The sequence below is a fragment of the Sus scrofa genome, chromosome 14 (genome assembly GCF_054392235.1).
Source record: "Sus scrofa isolate SSC_HxYL_T2T_F1_AM1 chromosome 14, Sscrofa_HxYL_maternal_Yorkshire_Landrace_v2.0, whole genome shotgun sequence".
Taxonomy (NCBI): Eukaryota; Metazoa; Chordata; class Mammalia; order Artiodactyla; family Suidae; genus Sus; species Sus scrofa.
This window is the reverse complement of record NC_139396.1, coordinates 101,637,355-101,656,007: the sequence shown is the minus strand read 5'-3', so window position 1 is coordinate 101,656,007 and position 18,653 is coordinate 101,637,355. Positions and strand designations below refer to the sequence as shown.

Below are 18,653 nucleotides of genomic sequence, written 5' to 3'. Positions count from 1 at the left end.
TATACTTCAGGTCAGGCAGTACAACCTCTTCAGCCATGGTTTTTGGGTGCCTTTCTTTGGCTCTTTTCTTTTGTGTCTCAATTCTCTAAATGAGTCCCATGAGCGGGTCATTGCTAGACTGTGCCGAGATGCCTCCTCATCTTTCAGGGTTCAAGTCAAATGTTGCCTTCTTTGCAAAGGCTTCCTTGATGTTACGCAGATACCAGGCAATTAACGGCTTTCCTGATGTTCTCATACCACTTTGCACAGGACTTTACTATAGCACTTACCACAGTGTTTTGCGACCGTCAACTGACATCTACTCTCTCGCTTGCTGTTATCACAACCCTCTCTTCGACTAGGGACTGTACCTTCATCATTTCAGCATCCCTCATCCCTGGCACAAAAGGGGGGAATTCATGTTTATTGGTTGCTATGGCAATTCAAGAAACCAAAGTTCAAATTTCAGGTACCATGACTGGTCAGAAAAGGAAATACCTTTGTTCAGGTATCTCTTTGACAGTCTTCAGATCAGCGCCCTCCCCCCTTTTAATAATCCTGGGTGAATTACATTTAACTTATTGAGGGCAGGAGTTCCTGCTATGATGCAACAGGATTGGCAGTTTATCTGCAGCACTGGGACGAAAGTTCAGTCCCAATCCTGGCACAGTGGGTGAACGGATCCTGTGTTGCTACCACTTTGGCCTAGATCTCCAACTGTGGCTCAGGAATCCGATCCCTGGCCCAGGAACTCCATATGCCACGGAGCACCCAAAAAAGAAAAAAATTAGTATCCAGGACAAGCTGAGGCTTGCAGAAAGTACCAAGTGCAGCATGGCATACTGAGACTTCCCGGATGCTTCCAGCCCAAATCATGGCTTGCATGATTGTCAGATAACACCTGGTGCACCCAAATCCGCACCCTAGATAATGAGGCTTGACATTAAAAAGCTGTCTTTTTTCTTCTCGTTGAGGGTCAATTGGTCATCAGGTTTATTTATTTACTTTTCTAAGATGAGGGTTGGAGGCCAGTGTAACCAAGGGGATAAGTCCTTCCCAGAAAGATAGGGAATCAAAATGTATCTCCTCTCTCTCAAGGCACATGTTTTCTGAAAGCAATTTTGTCCAACCTACTACATCATTTACTTACTCGCTAATATTATATGAATATAAATCCTGAAGGTCTCAGACCTTCCTGAGACAATACTTCCACCACAACCAATAAACAACCTGGCTTTATATTATCAGGGCAAATTTATGAAGCTCCTCTTGCAACTAAAAGACGTTCTTCTAGGGCTGGGAAGGAAGAGTTCATTCTGTTGGCTTTCTCAAACCTCTTCTTTATGGTGGATAGTGGATGTGTAGAGAACGCTTAAAGATTCTTAAAGAACAACAACAACAACAAAAACCCTCAAAGTTTGCTCTTGCCCTGATCTGTGACCCGTTCTTAGCAGCGACTGCCTTTTTATTTTAGCGTTTTTGACTGAGCTCAGTATTTGAAAGGTGACCTGCTGGTTTACAACACCTCCAGGTTTTCCAGCAACCCAGCTACTGAGATGTTATTCCAAGCTGATAGTTCTTCTCCTTTAAAGATCAGATATAACAGTTCTTATAGGAATCTAGCATGTTCATTGCCTCATATGATATATGTGAGGCAATGAACATGTGAGGCAGGATTGCCTCACATGATATTTGTCATTTGGCATATAGCCTAAAAGAAAATTCTCAGGAATAAATAAATGTGGTGAGAGTCTTCCCATTTACATGGAATTAAAGCCTATTCAGAGGCCCACAGTAGAGATCCTGAAAGCTTAATTCTAGGTCTGTGGACTGGGTAGGGTGGGCTGCTATTCCACTCTGTGTCCTGAACATATAAATGGGAAGCATCAGAGAAATTTCAGAGGAAGAATACTAAGAATTGAGGACTAATAACTAAAGTTCACCCTTTAATGCTTTATAGAGATGGTTTAAAAGGTAAAATAAGGAGTTCCTGTTGTGGCTCAGTGGGTTAAGAACCCGACTAGTATTCATGAGGATGCAGGTTTGATCCCTGGCCTGGCTCAGTGGGTTGAGGATCCAGCACTGAGGCCGGCTGCAGTGTAGGTGACAGATGCGACTTGGCTCAATGTTGATATGACTGTGGCATAAGCCTCAGCTACAGCTTCAATTCAGCCCCTAGCTTGGGAACTTCCATATGCTGAAGATGCAGCCATAAAAAGAAAAAAAAAAAAAAAGATAAAATAGGAGTTCCCTGGTGGCCTAGTGGGTTAAGGATCCAGTGTTGTCACTGCTGTGTCTTGGGTTTCAACTGTGACATGGGTTCAATTCCTGGCCCAGGAACTTCTGCATGCCTTATGGTCATGGCCAAAAATTTAAAAAAAGGTAAAATAACTTTACAATAACTCTTTGGCATTTCAATTTATATTTTCTATCTTGAATTGACAAGATTATTAAGGAAAAATAGCTCCACTGCACAGATCGCTATGTCCTAATTTTTTGCGGTTATTGTTGCAGAAACCCAAATACCTCCCTCCAAACTGAAGAAAAAAATCACTATCAGAGAAAGAATCTAGGCAATGGCCACGGGCCAAGGTGCAGGATTATATTTCTTAGCTGTAAGCTTGTTAGAGCTGCCTGATTCGATTGTAATTCTTAAGGTTGTCGGTAGGGCTCTGCCAGTCCACTGGAGGGGAGGCCTCTGTAGAGGCATCTTTCTTCTCCACGAGTAAACAAGGCAAGAGAGGGTGAAGGTAGCCCTGAGAATTCAAGACAAGTTTATTAAGATGTGTCTGAGTTTGAGACTCTCGTCAAAAGAGTGTGGCAGTTGGGAGGTGAAGGTGGGGGTGGGGTGGGGGTAGCGTCATTAGACAGTTAGTGCAAATACAGTTGTCAAGGCAGGGAGCGGGGGTGTTGTTTAGTATTGAAATCGTGTATTCCAGATGTGGGCATTTGGTAGTCAATCTGCTCTGAAGTGACACGCTGCTGAATCTTTAAAGGGCTTCAGCCGGGGAGAGCAAAATCTGATTGGGCAAATTGCTAAAATATTTAAAGTGCAGCCTGTTAAAGCTTTTACTGCGAAGAGCATCACGTCAGAAGTTGTAGTCAGAACGAGCGAGTAATTGGCTTTCCATCCTCATGCCAGTCAGTCAGCATGAGGCTCTATTCGAGTTCCTTCCTCTTCATTGCCAATGCTAATAACAACCCTTTGGGGTGTTCGTGTGCATGTAAGCGCGTGTGTGTGTGTGTGTGTGTCTGTATTTGTGTGTCCTGGAGAGACTGGAGAGCTGGTAAAACGAGAATGGGAGGAGGGAGACGTCCATAGAAAGGGAGATTAAATCTACCGGATGATGTGAAGTCCATTTAAAAAAAAAGAGGAACAAGAGAGAGAGGCAGAATGATGACCTGACAGAAGTCACCTGCATGGCCAGGAAGTGGTGGTGGTTTAGGGCCAGTTATCTTTCAAAGGATGGGTTCTGCAAGCCAAAGAATGGCCTTCAGTGACAACTGCTTCCTCTGCATCTTTTTATCTCCTCTGAGATGTAACTAAGGGGGCACTTTCCATTTATAATTTACCACATTTTCCACTTAGGTTTTCCTGTCCTGTTCTCCCCAGGCATGACCCCTTGTTAATCCCTGGCAATGATCAGATTGACAACATGGACTCCAACGTGAAGAAGTACGACTCTACGGGGATGTTTCACTGGTGTGCACCCAAGGAGATAGAGAAAGTCATCCTGGTGAGTGACAGATTGCAGAATCGATGCCATCCGCTTCTGTCCCATATTATGCTTGCTAGGAATGAGGTTTTCTGAACTCCGTGGTACAGTGACAGTCCCTGGTCCTAATTATTTTTGATAGTTAATATTTAGGACATACATGGAAGCAGCTAGAACTCTCACCAGAACATGAGCTGAGGGTGGAATTTTCAATCTCTGAATATTTATTGGCTCATTACCGCAAGAGGTGACCACGTGCTGTGTGGCAGGCATCATGGGAGGCAGTGTGTACCCTAACACTTGTGGACGTGGCTCTGGGCCCAGAGCCTGCCTGTGCCATTGGTAACTGTGAGGCCTTGGATGAGTCACTTGATCTCTTCATATTTTATTTTTTATGTTTTACTTACATCTATTTTCATGATGCTATAAAATGGTGTTGATTGCATCATATATTGTCTTTCTAAAATTTTTAATTAAAGTAGATTTGATTTGTAATATTCCTTTAATTTCTGCTGTACAGCAAAGTGACCCAGTCATTCATATATATATACACACACACATTCTTTTTTTCTTTTTCATACTATCTTCCATCATGTTCTAACCCAAGCGATTGGACATAGTTTACAGCACAGGGGACTTCTTTGTACTTCAGTTCTCTTATGTATAAGAAGATGGGATGAGAATAACCCTAACTCATAGGGTTGCAGTGAAGATTAAAACCCATCATATGACTCAGTAAACTTTATGATTATTCTTGTTAATTATTATTATTATTGAATGCCAGGAAGGAATATGAATGCTACCTGTATTGTTACTTGTTTGTAATAGTGCATTGGGTCCTTGTAGGTAATAGCCTTGTATCTGTGGCCCTTTATAGCACATGACATAGGCAGGAAAATCACGTTTGCTGATGAAGACAAGGATGGCAATGCTCTACCTCAGGGAGTCTGGGGCTCAGAGCCCCATTTCATGCTTGGCTGTTCTCAGTAGCAGCAATAGGCTTCTTCTGGTCTGTCCCAGGAATGCCAGCCTAGATAACAATCCAGTCTACTCTTTAGACTTGTCCGATTAACAGCTTTAGATTTTAATGCCTGCATTGGCTTTCCTACGCTTGATTGTCTTGCTAATCCATGAAAAATGGATTAATAATCAGGAAGGTCAGTCGGAAAGGTTCTTTCTCTCTTGTGCCTTCTAATCCCTAGATTGCTGTGGCCTCCCCTTTATGTCAGCCAGGAAAATCCTATCATTTCTGATGTCATGGCCACCCTTCTTAAGAAAGGACTCTTCCAGTGCCTCAGAATGGCTTTGTCCTCTAATCCACTAGATTTTCCTTGTGTTTTATCTGGATGTCTCTGTGTTTTCTCAGTTTAATTATAATCGAGTATTAAAAGCCAATACAGCTTTGTGCTGGAGGCTGTCTGGGAGGTGTGAAAGTTGCAGGCAAAAGCACAGAAAGTCAGAATTCTCAGGACACAACCCCTGTCCAAGGAGTGTAAATGGTTCTCTTCACAAAGCTGCTCCATGGACTTATATTCTGTTGTTGTATTCACCTCTACTTTTGCTCCAGGGATAAAATGCTCAGCCTGGTGTTACTCACCTGGGGACAGGTCAGAGGCTGGGTTGTCATTTTGGGGTTCCAGGGTTTTAACGGCTTTCCTAGATAATCCTGAGGAGTGTATGGCTAACTGGCATTCAAAGGCCCCGACTGGCACCAAAGAGGCAAGTCACTCCTTTCTCATCTGAAAAACAACATCACTTAACAAATGTTTATAACATAACACTATTATGTGTTAGGAACTGTGCTCGTTGCAGGGGGTACAACCCCTGACAACGACTGCTTTCATAAAGCTGGTATCCTAGTAGAAGCACAGAGCAGATTGCCAGGTAGACATATGTCCATGTCATTATGCTCCAGGGACTGATACAGTACCAGGAAGAAAATAAAGCAGGGTCATGGATTAGAAAGAGACTGGGAGGCGCTATTTAGTATGTTCCAAAAACCCTTCTAAATTAACCCTGGCACAGAGAGGAGAATGCTTGAAAGAGCCAGCCACATGAAGATTTCTTCTGGGTGCAGGACACTAACTGCTTTGGGGGTTAGAAAATACAGCGGTGGAGTTCTCATCGTGGCTCGGTGGAAACGAATCTGACTAGCACTCATGAGGATGGGGTTTGATCCCTGGCCTCGCTCAGTGAGTTAAGGATCCGGCATTGCTGTGAGCTGTGGTGTAGGTTGCAGACAAGGCTCAGATCTAGTGTTGCTGTGGCTGTGGTGTAGGCTGGCAGCTGTGGCTCTGATTTCACCCCAGCCTGGAAACCTCCACATGCCATGGAGGTCCTAAAAAGACGAAAAAAAAAAAAAAAAAGAAAGAAAGAAAGAAAATACGGCAGTAATGATGAGGACATGACCATCTAATTAGAGGATATAAATGTACTATGAGACAATATGTTAAAAGCTAAATGTTACAAAGCACAAAGTGCTGTTTGAATCTAATATGTATCTAAATGGCCAGGGAAGTCTTGCTAGATACAAACAGGTTGAGCTTGCAAAGGGGATCATGGCCATTAAGGCCCCACTTGGACTAGGCCTTGAAGGATGTGCAGGGAATACCAGATCCACTCATGAGTGGTTTCTCTGTTGGGTCTTCAATCTGGCAGAATGAGTCTCCCCAGTGCTCAGTCCTGGGAATTGGGATCTTTACTAGGTCTTCCAGGAGATATTGCTGTGGCTGCTCTAAGAGTTGGTGTTTTGGTCCCCAGATCTAGCTCCTGGGGTCAGCACCGCATAGGCCACTCTGCTAACCTGTGTCTTCCCTGCCTCCCCTATTGTAGCTTTCCAGCCCCTCTTTTGGACCCAGTTTGTATTCTTCAGGCTTGCTGAAGAGAGCTAGGCTCCCAGATGACCTGGCCAATTCAAATTAACTAGGAGTCCCATCACAGCATGTTACAGACTGGTTGACCCTCTGCTGGTGGTACCCAGGCACTCACACTTCCATGCAGCCGAGATAACTAACTCCAGGTATTATTCATGAAGCAGTGATGTGGGGTGGGACTCCCCAGTGGGTGCCCCTTGGTCACCATTTATAAGACATGTTTTACAGCCCGTGTCTTAGATATCCCTGTACCATTGTGGAGAGAAACCAATAATGGTGACAGCCCCTGCTTTAGCCTAACGATCAGAGAGTGAAAGCTAGCTTCTTCCTCTCCTTGGGGGTTACTGTAATAACCCTGACATTGCCGTGAATTGCAATATTGGCATTTAAACAATCAATACACCGGTCAATTCCAGGGATTAAATTGAGCAGGGTTTGATATGTGCAGTGGACATTAATATGCCTTCCCCAAAGCATTGCAAGCCACATGGGGCCATCCGGATGCACAGTGGGTGGATGGGGAGGAAGAAAGGCAAGGTGGGAGGCATCAGACCAGAAAGAGAGGCAGAGAAAGGCCCACACTGGTCTCCCGTATTGCTCTCTGCACTAACACAATGAGCAGTGGACAACCATTTGCACTTCCTGGGTAGCTCTAATGGGGGTGATTTTATTCTTTGATTTGTCTCCTTGGTAAATACAGGCCAAGAGTTGCAGGAAGACATGGGCTCTTGCTTTTCTGTATCCAGATCCTTTTAGTGGTTGTTTGGGAGTCTTCTTCTGGTGACTTGCACAAGTGGCCACTCCAAACATGTCCCCAAGGCAGCAGTGGACAGTAAACGCTGTAAAGGGCCATCTAATAAATCATGCAGGTTTTGCTAGCCATCCTATCTCTGTCATAGCTAATCACCTCTGCTTTTGTAATGTCATAGCAGCCATAGACACTACCCAAATGAGTAAGATTGGCAGTATTGCAATAAAATTTTCTTGGAATTTGAATTTCATATAAGGTTCACATGTTGTGAAATATTCTTCTTTTGATTTATTTTCAACGATTTGAAAATGGGAAAACCAAGCTTAGATCACTGGCCATTCAAAAGCAGGCAGTGGGCCAGCTTTGACCTGTGAGTGATAGTTTGCCAGCCCCTGGCTTAAGAGAGCATGTTCTGCCTACTGATGTAAGGCTGTCCTGAGAGATCCTGTTGATGAGTCTAGAATTCAAAACACATTTCTTGAGCCGAGGCCAGCATGGGCCTTACTGCTTTATCATCTCAGCAAGAGACGCAGACAAGGCAGCCCATTTTATCAACAATTCCTGGAAAGTAAGACTTCCTTTTCCAAATCACAAAAATATTGCTGTTCTCTCTTATTTTCCCTCCTGAATATGAGTATGAAGGGTCTCTTATTCATATGCGTATAAGGTGGATCTCCCTTAAATCTTTTCTCAAAGACGGTCGTGATGAATCTATGTTTACCTATATGTATTATGCCAGTGTGATTTATACACCCATACTCAAATGATAAATGTATAGGGCATGTATATAACATTGAAGAAATAATTTTTTAAAAAGAATAGCACATAGTAGGCCCTCGACAAATGTTTACTCAGTATTTTACACAAGGGATTTTTTAGCACTTCCCACAGCCCTACGAGGTCTTCTCTCCAATGCTTGTGCTCTTCTCCTCCGACAGACGCGTAGCGAAGCCGCCATGACCGTCCTGAGCGGCCATGTGGTGGTCTGTATCTTTGGCGACGTCAGCTCAGCCCTGATTGGCCTCCGGAACCTGGTGATGCCCCTGCGTGCCAGCAACTTTCATTACCACGAGCTCAAGCACATCGTGTTTGTGGGTTCCATCGAGTACCTCAAGAGGGAATGGGAGACGCTTCATAACTTCCCCAAGGTGTCCATATTGCCGGTAAGTCCAAGCTTCCATTATTAATGCTCTTTGCTTCTTTTCATTCACGAAAGAAAATCCCAGATGGATATAGTACTTGTAGCTTTGATCATGTCTCTGCTTCTTCGTCTGGTTCTGGGCCTAAGGACTCAGCCCTTCTCCTCTGCTCTGTCTAGGAATAGCCAAACCCTGGGAGACCTTATTAAAAAAAATTTGCAGCCACGTTCAATTGCTCATCAGGCACAGAGTTTGGCTGGTATCAAATGTGTTAAGCATATCGGTGTCTAAACACTCTACTTTCCCTACCCAGACCCAGTGCTTTGCAACATTATGGTGCTTATAGCATAATTTACATGTGGAACTATTTATATCATTTTATTTATGACATTATGAATGCTTGGAGAAATCTTGGTTTACCATGTTCTGTTTTTAACTAAATGTATTTAGCAGAGTTCTTTATTTCTGCCCTACGAAAGGCCAACCCCCTTCTGCCTGCCAACCCCTACCTCCCAGTCATTTAGAGCCCAGAAATGTTTTCATGAGGTTGTGTGTATACATGCACATGTATGCTTGAGATGTACTTGATTATAAAATGCTGGGACCAAAATCTAAAAAGATCCATTTGAGATTCCATAATTTAGTGTGAGGGCTTGGGCTGCCTGATCTGGGAGTCATGTAACTAACTACTTCCTAATCGTTACTCAATATACTTTCTATAAACTTTAAAATAATTGTAGAGCAGTGTACATTTCAACATTGACAGAATTCTCAAGGTCACAGATCCATGCAAATATCACTTATCCTCCACATCTTCTTCTTGGAGGTTCACATGCCTAAAACTGAGGAACAGGCATCTGATTCTCTATTTCAAGAAGTTGGGGTTTTGTCTCACTTCCAGAAATGAAATCCACGATTTCTATTACTGGCTTCTATAACCTCAGACATGGAAAAAGAAGAGTCCAATAATATAAATCAATAAGGAAGACATAAGAATCTATGCACAAGTAATGCCCATTCATATCTACTATGTATCATAACAAATGCCTGGCACAATTAGACATTCAATAAATCAAGGAGTGAGAAAAATATGGACAGATAATTTTTGGATGCTGGGCCCAATCTCACTGACTTAATGAACACAAGCGGTTAAAAATAGTCACCAGCAGAAAAACAAATAGTTGTATTCTTAGAAGAACCTAAATAGATATATACGTTGTTAATTTCAGAAACTCAAAATATGCTTACATATTTCCATGATTCTCTTCCTCCATGTGCTCTTTTCCATGGTCCTTGGGAACAATGTACTGGAGTTAACAGTATCTTGCAAAGACCATGCTGTTTTTCTGAGACATAGGAGACTGTGTGTGTATGAATGCATGTGATGGGTATGTGTGGAACATTGGGTGTATGTGCAACATTTGCTCTGTATATATGCTTGCTGTATGTGTGTTTCCTTGTGCATGCCCTTGTACACATCCACTCATCTGCTTGCATCTGTATAAATTACTTCCCTATTTGCAGGGCCTTTCTGAGCCCTCCAAAATCTAGCATACTCAAGTACAACTTTTTTTCTACAAAATGGGCCTTCATCTATAACCTCACATATTTCATTGTTTAAACAGGGCCCCACACATAGGGCCAGCACAGAGAAGCACATGGAGTTTCTATGGATATCATTTGTATTTCTTGCATTTTGAAGTCATGTGTGTACAGCTGCACAGGGGTTACCTTCTATCACAATTACTGCTGGATTCCCTGCAAGGTGAAAATGAAAAGAATATGGACAGAGGCAGTTGAGGCTTATGCCAGGCGAAATGATTCAGGAATTTGGGCGGATTTATTTTGTACCCAGAGACCCCTGGAAAAGAGGGGAGACCTCTCCCTCCCTCAAAAGATCCTGCTCCTGAGCCTGGGCTAGTTGCTTCCCAGCCCCGTAGTGCTAAATGCCTCTCTGCCGTGATTGCACTTGGCAGCAGCATCTTGAAGGCTGAGAATAGACTCCCGGTCATAAAAGCCACCAGGTCAGAAAAGAGGGCTGATGGCTTTGACCTCTGCAGCCAAGTGCAGTCTTCCCAGATTCCCCATTATAGGGGGAAGAACCAGAGGAAGGAGGTTGGAAAACCATCTTCCTACAGACAGTGTGTGGAAAGTGACTCAGGCCTCCATGAAGGCAAATCAGAAGCTGGATTCAGGCTGGAGGATCAGGGAGGCTGGTGACTGGCCTTGAACCCCCACATGAGGCCCCTGGATCCCTCTGCCAAGGGATGAACGATTAATTCTGCCCTGGCCTCTCCTGAGGACACAGAGCATGTGGGGGTCATGCTTCTCTCCTCTAACCTCACCTTTCTGTCTTACCAGTATCTATATTCCCTGCCTTTCTGTCATTACCTCCTAGATCTGGGTGTATTTTTTTTTTTCCATTGTTTTTGGTCGTTATGGGATTTTTTAAAAAAAATCTGTTTACTAGCTTATTTATTTTTAATTACTCCAATAATATACAAATACATTCTTGTTATAAAATATTCAAACAAAACAGAAGTGTATAAAGTCAAAAACAAACTTTTCCTTCACCCCCAATCTTATTCCCCTCCCCAGGGGTAATTACGGTTATTAGTTTAGTGTGTACTTTTCTTGAACTTTCTCTCCGAGTGTATGAACATTTATTAATACATTTATACATATATAGCTTTATTTTGTGGGTCTCTTTTTCACATAAATGAAATCGTACTTTCTGAATTGTCTAGACCTTGGATTTTTGGTTTGTTTTCACTTGGCCCCTTTGTCTTTGAGATGCTTCCAAGGCAGAACCTGCATGGAGAACCTTTTCAGTCCTTTTTCCTGCTGCATAGATTTCCATTGTATGTATGATGTATATATGATGCTGTATTGAACTACGCCTAGCTTCTTAGACAATTACACAATTCCCTTTTTTTTTCTTTTTCTCTTTCTTTTTTTTTTTTTTTTTGCTTACTTAAAACATACGCTAAAATTACATGACCTGAGGCTTAACTCCTTTCCTTCTCCCTTTTGCAAGATGTGCATTAATTCTACTCTGTCCCACATCCTCCAAATTGAGCACTGCTTTCAGCCCCACCTCATCACACCATGCTCCTTGGCTATTTCCTCTTGGCTGCCTGGGAAATTCTAGTTGGAGCTGCCGTCTTTTTGCCTGAGACAGAATTGACCTGCTATTAAATAAACAGGCATTTGAAACCCACCCCCTGGTTCCATTCTGAAAGGCAGAGGTTGCCACAGGACAGTTACTTAAATCAAGACAATTTCCAGGCAGGAAGAAGATGTAGAACCCTGGCATTATTCCTTTCCCTCGTTAGTTAGTAATAGCTTGATTGAGTATTGAGAGCAAGCCTAAAATGCTGCCATCAGCACCAACTACCCTTTAGATTAGCACACATCTCCTATTCCCTGGAATGTAGTTAGGCCAGCTTAATGTCAAGGCATAAAAAAGATACTTGTTAAATAATTTCCCAAAGCTCCGGCTCAATCTTTAATTTGTTTTTATTTTTCCCCCCTCTTTCCCTCTCGTCCCTCAGTCTCATTTTTGCTTCTCCTTTTTTTTTTCTCTTCCCTCTATGCCAAAGGGTACGCCATTAAGTCGGGCTGATTTAAGGGCCGTCAACATCAACCTCTGTGACATGTGCGTTATCCTGTCAGCCAATCAGAATAATATTGATGATACTTCGCTGCAGGACAAGGAATGCATCTTGGCGTCACTCAACATCAAATCTATGCAGTTTGATGACAGCATCGGGGTCTTGCAGGCTAATTCCCAAGGTAAGAACAGCCTGTAATACTTCTCTGTTGTGCCTACGGGGGACAGGGGCTGGCAAGAGGGATATCCTTCACTCGGTAATTCAAAGAGGCTCACATCAGCCTGCCTGGTAGTGAAACCCACGGTGGCTGCCATGGCTTTCAAAGAGGCATCTGCTGTCTCTTCTTCCCAGTCTAGGAAGTGGGCTTGAGACCCTAAAATCCACCGTCCCAATAGGCTGCCTTCCCCGAGAATAATGCAGCCTTTAAAATGCCACCCCCTCCGTCTTCCCAATGAGTGGCTTTATGATCAGGGTCGCCAGCTAAATGTCAGAGCGCAGAAATGATGCTGGCTGAACAATTCCCAGTCTTTCTCCCCAGCATGGATTTTTGCTGTTGACCTGTGTTAAGCTTTGCCATTGTTATAGCGGCATAGGGGTGTTAGGCTTTGCGTTATTATGGGCTGACCGAGGGATGCTGGTCTCTGGAGAGTCGGGACTATCTGGACACTGAAAGTCATTGAGCAAGAGGTGAAACTTGTCAGCCCATGCATTTGCTATAAGAGGCACGTCAGTACTAAATGACACACATCTGCCATCTCTCCTCTGCCCTGATCTTCCCTGTCATTTGCTCTGGGATCCTGGGCAGATGGTTACATGACAATGTTGTGTAGGAGTCTCAGGCAGCACTGCAAAACCCCTGCAACACATAACCTCACTAATCAGGGCTGTAGCAGGATGGAAGGTGAAGCCTTTTCCTCTGAGTAACACTTGTGTATGGGCTTGCCAGGAACTGTAGGATCGTTGTCATATGTTGTCTATGGGATGGGTGGCACTGGGGGCCTGATGGGGACCTGAATGCCATCATTCAAGGAGCAGAAGGTAGAGTGTGCACCACTCATGAGAACTATAGCCCACTGGACTGTGAAGCAGCATCCTATTGATAGGATAAAGCTCACCTGGATCGTGCAGCCTAGACCTATGCACTGCATTATCTTTGGTCAAGTCAGCATCACCACCACCTCCTTCTAACATCCCCTCAACACTGCAGCAAAGCCAGGAAGAGTAGTTCTAAAAGCCCCTTCCTGTATGGTTTTAGTCTGGAGTCTTCCAATGAGAGAAGGGTACTAGGGTGAGATCTGAAAATGAGAGAAAAAGAGGCCTTGATTCTGGGGAGGCAGCTGCAGGCAGACCCTGAGTAGATGCAAAGTTCAAAGCAGCTCTCATGTGAGGATTTGAGAACCACTGGTTTTGCCATTGGAGATGGAGATGGGGGTGGGGGCTGCCCCAAGGGTCCTGAGCTTCACAGTACATTCTGGTGAAGTTCAGGAAAACCTTCTCCTTGATGTTGCAAGTGAAATGGCTAATAGTTGCCTCTTTGAATTTTGCTTTTCCAGCCCTTCCCATGGTTGTGTCAACTTCTAGTTTTCATCATACTTAGCATAGAGTGGTTTCTATTCTTGACATAACCCTGGCTGATATAGCCTGAAGCTTGGCTTTGACCTCTCCACTCTACCCTCCGCTGCTTCTCCCCCAAATCTAAATCTTGGTATTCATTTGTTCAGCCATGCCAGTGGCACAAGGCAGTGCTTTCCATGCCCCCCCTGCACAGCTTGCTCATGAAGCCAGAGTGATCAAGGATGTGAGGGGACCGCTGGTCTTCTAGGAGGTGGAAGAGGCAAGCTAGCTTTCAGTTCCTGCCTTTAAGTAGTTGGTCTTTAATGCGTGTCTTCCAACCCACACTCCAGCAAGACACCACTGGGGACCTTGTTAGAAAGGCAGAATTTCCTGCTACCCTAGACCCACCTCATCACAATCTGCATGCTAACAGAGTCCCCACATGACTCATATGCATTGCTTTAAGGCACAGTAAATCTTCACGCTGACAAAACCGGATCTGGTCAACACACTGACCAACCTGACTGGACCCTCCTCTTCTCCTGACAGAAACTCGTAGAGGGCACAGAAAGTAGAAGCAGGGGAAGGGACTCCCTTTGGGTGGAGATGGGAGCTGAGTGGGGGCTAGGGGAAGGTCAGGAAAACACTCCTTTCCCCAGCATGCCTATTTCCGCCCAATTGGATAATTGTGATTTTTGAGATCCTGAATTAGAATCTCAGTCAATCATTTAGATACACATGCATCTGATGTAGGTGTACCTTCCAGCTCTCAGAAACCTTATGCCAGCCCCTCAGATCCTGTATGATGGCCAGACAGGTCAAAGTGCTTCCCCTCCTTTCTCTGGATCTCCATTCAATTCTCAAAAGCCTTTTTTACTGCTTTTAACACAGGAATAAGCAAGAAAAGTAGGTCTTGGTGGGAGAGAAGAAAGGAAAGAGGAGGTCATTTTTCCTACAAAAAGGGCGGTGGTACACACACACACACACACACACACACTCACTCTCATATAAAGAGGCAGAGGATGTGATCTATGGCCAGCCATTGGTGGTTTTCAGAGACTCCTGGTCAGCATTGAATGGAGCACATGTCCCCCAGTAGCCAGAAAGCATTCCATTCAGCTCTCAGTGAGAAACTGTCAAAACTGTAGACCTTTGGGTATTCCCATTGTGGTTCAGTGGAAACAAATCTAACTCATATCCATGAGGATGTGGCTTCGACCCCTGGCCTCGCTTAGTGGGTTGGGGATCTGGCATTGCCATGAGCTGTGGTGTAGGTTGCAGACGTGGCTTGGATCCCCTGTTGCTGTGGCTGTGGTGTAGGCCAATAGCTGTAGCTCTGATTTGACCCCTAGCTTGGGAAATTCTGTACACTGCAGGTAACGTCCTAAAAAAAAAAAAAAAGGAAAGCAAAACCAAACCAAACCAAACCAAAACAAAAAACTGTAGAGCCACTGAGCCCATGTTTCCCCTCATTTTCTTAGTATGCTTGTTCCTGTCTTGCCCTTGGTTTCTAAAACTCCCCTCTGGTGACACTTTGATCTTCTGAAACACAGTGGTCCAGCAGTAGCAAACAACACCTCATCCGAGATGGATGAGCATTGTAAGTTCACCTCTGCATGCTCACCTTACAGCCCACCTGGAATGCCCTCTGGCCTCAGATATATGTGTTACCCTTCATCTGGGCATTTGGCACAACCAAGCTCCAAGTGGATTGGAATTAGAGTACAAAATGGGTTTTGTGTTGCTCTTTTTCATTTTGGGGAACAAATCTGATTTCCCCATGCATGGTAACTACAGAGATTTCTAGCCGCTGCCCCCCCACCTTCATCACTAATAATTCTGCAGTCCTTATGAAACCCATTCCTTTGTTTTGTCTTGAGAGCTATGTTAGCATCTCTCCAGAGCACAGCAGGACAGAAATGTGGACCCAGGGCAGATATGTGTGCTCTCCATCCAGAGAATTCATGCAACCTTATGGCAAGTTGTTCTAACATGAACTGAAACAAGAAAACATGTTTTCACATGGAGGAGGGAGAGTCTTCACTGGGATTTCTGTTCAAGCACTTGCCACGGCATGTTATTTGGTCGTCCAGACTCACAAAACCTCTTTTCCCTCTTCTCTTTTCACATGCCCTTTCAGTGTCACCGTTCTAGCCCACATGGTGTCAGGACCAGCCTAGTCTAGGGATTCTGGACCAGATACTTTCTGAAAAGATCTGAGATGTGATGGCTGGCTGTCAAAAACAATTACAGAGAAAGGTGGCATACCCCATGCTGGACGGTATATCCAATGTGACAGTTGGGTCTATGAGATGCAGTTTTAATATACAGCAGGCAGGACTGCAGTGACAATTATATAAAGCAGGTGAAGCTGCTTCTTGCTGGTCAGCAAACATCAGCTCAGAACCACTTTACAGCTCTTTACCAGCAACTAAGTGCCTTTATTTACAGAGCGCCTGTCACTTCCCTTTGGCTGGAGAGCTGGTGTATTATTTAGCACGCATTTATCTGGGGAAAACATTTCAATTTAAATCAGCTGGTACAACAGTGGCTCTTGCCAGACTCTCTCCCTGTGGTTCAAAAAGACAAGAACTGAGTCTGATCTTGAAAGGGAGGGTGAGTGGAGGGAGGAAGGGGCTATTTTCAGAGAGCCGCTCGACTCAATACCTGAAAGGAAAGATCATGCGATTGAGTTTCCCATTGTGCCCTTTTAAAAATTGAAGTATCGTTGATTTACAATGTTATATTAGTTTCAGGTGTACAAGATAGTGATTCAATACTCTTATGGATTATACTCCATTTAAAGTTATTATAAAATATTGGCTATATTCCCTGTGCTGTGCAATATATCTTTGTGGCTTGTTTATTTTTTACATAGAGTAGTTTGTGTCTCTTAATCCCCTATCCCTATCTTGCCCCTTCCCTTCCTTCTCCCCACTGGTAACCACTACTTTGTTCTCTATATCCATGAGTCTCTTTCTGTTTTGCTATATACATTCACTTATTTTATTTTTTAGATTCCACATATGAGTGGTAACATATAGCATTTGCCTTTCTCTGTCTTATTTCACTGAGCATGATACCTTCTAGGTCCATCTATATTGTTGCACATGGCAGAACTTCAATCTTTTTTGTAGCTGAGTAATATTCCAGTGTGTGTGTGTGTATGTATCACGTCTTCTCTATCCATTTATCTGTCAATGAACACTTAGGTTGCTTCCATATCTTGACATTGTAAATAATGCTGCTCTTGGAGTGCATATATCTTTGTGAATTAGTGTTTTCGTTTTCTTCAGATCTATACCCAGGAGTGGAATTTCTACATGCCATAGTTCTCTTTTTTAGTTTTTTACCATTATGCTTTTATACCAAGTTATGAAATGAACATTTATAGTTTCTTTCTGTGTCATCTTCCAGGGAAGATAAATCTAAAGGGAGAGAAAGAGAAATGAATAGGTGAGTGGTTACCATGTGTCAGGTACTCTAGCACCCAGGGCACAAAGTGGCTACCATATTGGAAAGTGCAGGTCTAGAGCATAGACTTATTGCCTTGCTAAGTGTTTGGAATTTTAGGAAGGTGATGATGATTAAACCCATATTTGAAAAAGATAACAGGCAAAAGTATGAACAGGGTTTAGAGGTAGAAAGAGATAGTGGTATGAGCTATGGAAGAAGACTCCTACAGTGGGATAGAAGGGATAGGACGAGGGCTGACAGAACAGGATAGCTTTAGCCATATTAGTAGTGAGGACTAGACAGAAATTCAGATAGGTTTGAAATAGAGAAGATAGCCCTTGAGGACTGGTTGAAGGGAGGAAGGGTGGATGCAAGGATGAGGAATTGGGAATGTGTTTTGAGGTTGCCCGCTGGGTGGATGTAAAAGTGACTAAGTAAGCAAAGGACCTAGGAGGAGAAACCAGGTCCTGGTTCATTTGAGTTGAAATTTTCTGGAGAATATCCAGCAAGAAGTAAGAACATATGGTTACAGGGATAAAGTTAGATTTAAAGCCATAGACTTGGAGGTCAGTGGTGATGAACTCTGTATAGGCCTTGAGAGTAAATATTTCCTAGGAAGACAAGGCAGGGCACCTAAGAGAAAAGGGCTCAATGTGGAACTTTAGGAAACATCAACATTAAAGGGACAAGCAGAGGAAGAAAATCCAGTGAGAGGGGCTGAGGACAAAGATTTAAGAGAGTAGGAAGTATGAAGCTAATGGTGAAAGGAAGAAGGTTGGATAAATTCCAGAGCAGTGATCCAGAATGTGTCCTAATTAGTTGTCACTATGGGTATTTTCTTGAGTTGACTCTCAGCTCCTCCGGAGGCAAGGACTCTTCCTCATCTTGCTCATCAACATATCTCCAGGCCTTCCAGCACAGGACCTGACTCAGGGTTGACATGAAGAATTTTTAAGACTGAACTGATTAGAAAGGAAACAGTGATGAACACTCTGATACTTTAGAAAAGTCAAGTAGGTGAGGGCCCCCCAAATGGCAGGGGTGCATTTGACCCTCAGGAAGCTCCAGATGATCTTAGCAAGAACAGCTGAGTCACTTGTTGCAGGTAGAAGCCAGCATTGAGGACACTGATGCATTAATGGGTGGTGAGGATTGCAGACCATATATTACTCTTGCAAATGCAGATAAGGAGAGAAATAGGGTATTTCTGAGGTACTCGTCAAAGAAAGGGTTTCCTTTTTGCTTTTAGAACTGGGAGAAATACATCGTATTTGTTGTCTCTGGACTAGGGTGAAGCCCCCTAGAGGGGAAAAGTTTGACGTCATAAGAGAGAGTTGTTAAATGATAGAGAGGGAGGAGTTCCCGTTGTGGCTCAGTGGTTAATGGATCCGACTGGGAGCCATGAGGTTGCAGGTTCAATCCCTGGCCTTGCTCAGTGGACTAAGGATCCGGCGTTGCCGTGAGCTGTGGTCTACGTCTTAGACAAGGCTTGGATCCCACGTTGCTGTGATTCTGGCTTAGGCTGGCGGCTATAGCTCCAATTAGACCCCTAGCCTGGGAACTTCCATATG

General features: G+C 43.8%; 1 protein-coding gene across 38 annotated transcripts in view; it reads left to right on the top strand.

Annotated features, from left to right (window-relative positions):
- Positions 1–18,653, top strand: part of KCNMA1 (potassium calcium-activated channel subfamily M alpha 1) — a 753,494-nt gene that overhangs the window by 673,601 nt on the left and 61,240 nt on the right. For all 38 annotated transcript variants that reach the window (XR_014825729.1, XR_014825730.1, XM_084993162.1 and 35 more), the window contains 3 exon segments: positions 3,593–3,716; positions 8,258–8,482; positions 12,061–12,253. Coding sequence is in view for 36 of the 38 variants with exons in the window: in XM_084993162.1 (XP_084849288.1) it covers positions 3,593–3,716; positions 8,258–8,482; positions 12,061–12,253 (542 nt within the window). In the remaining 2 variants the exon portion in view is untranslated.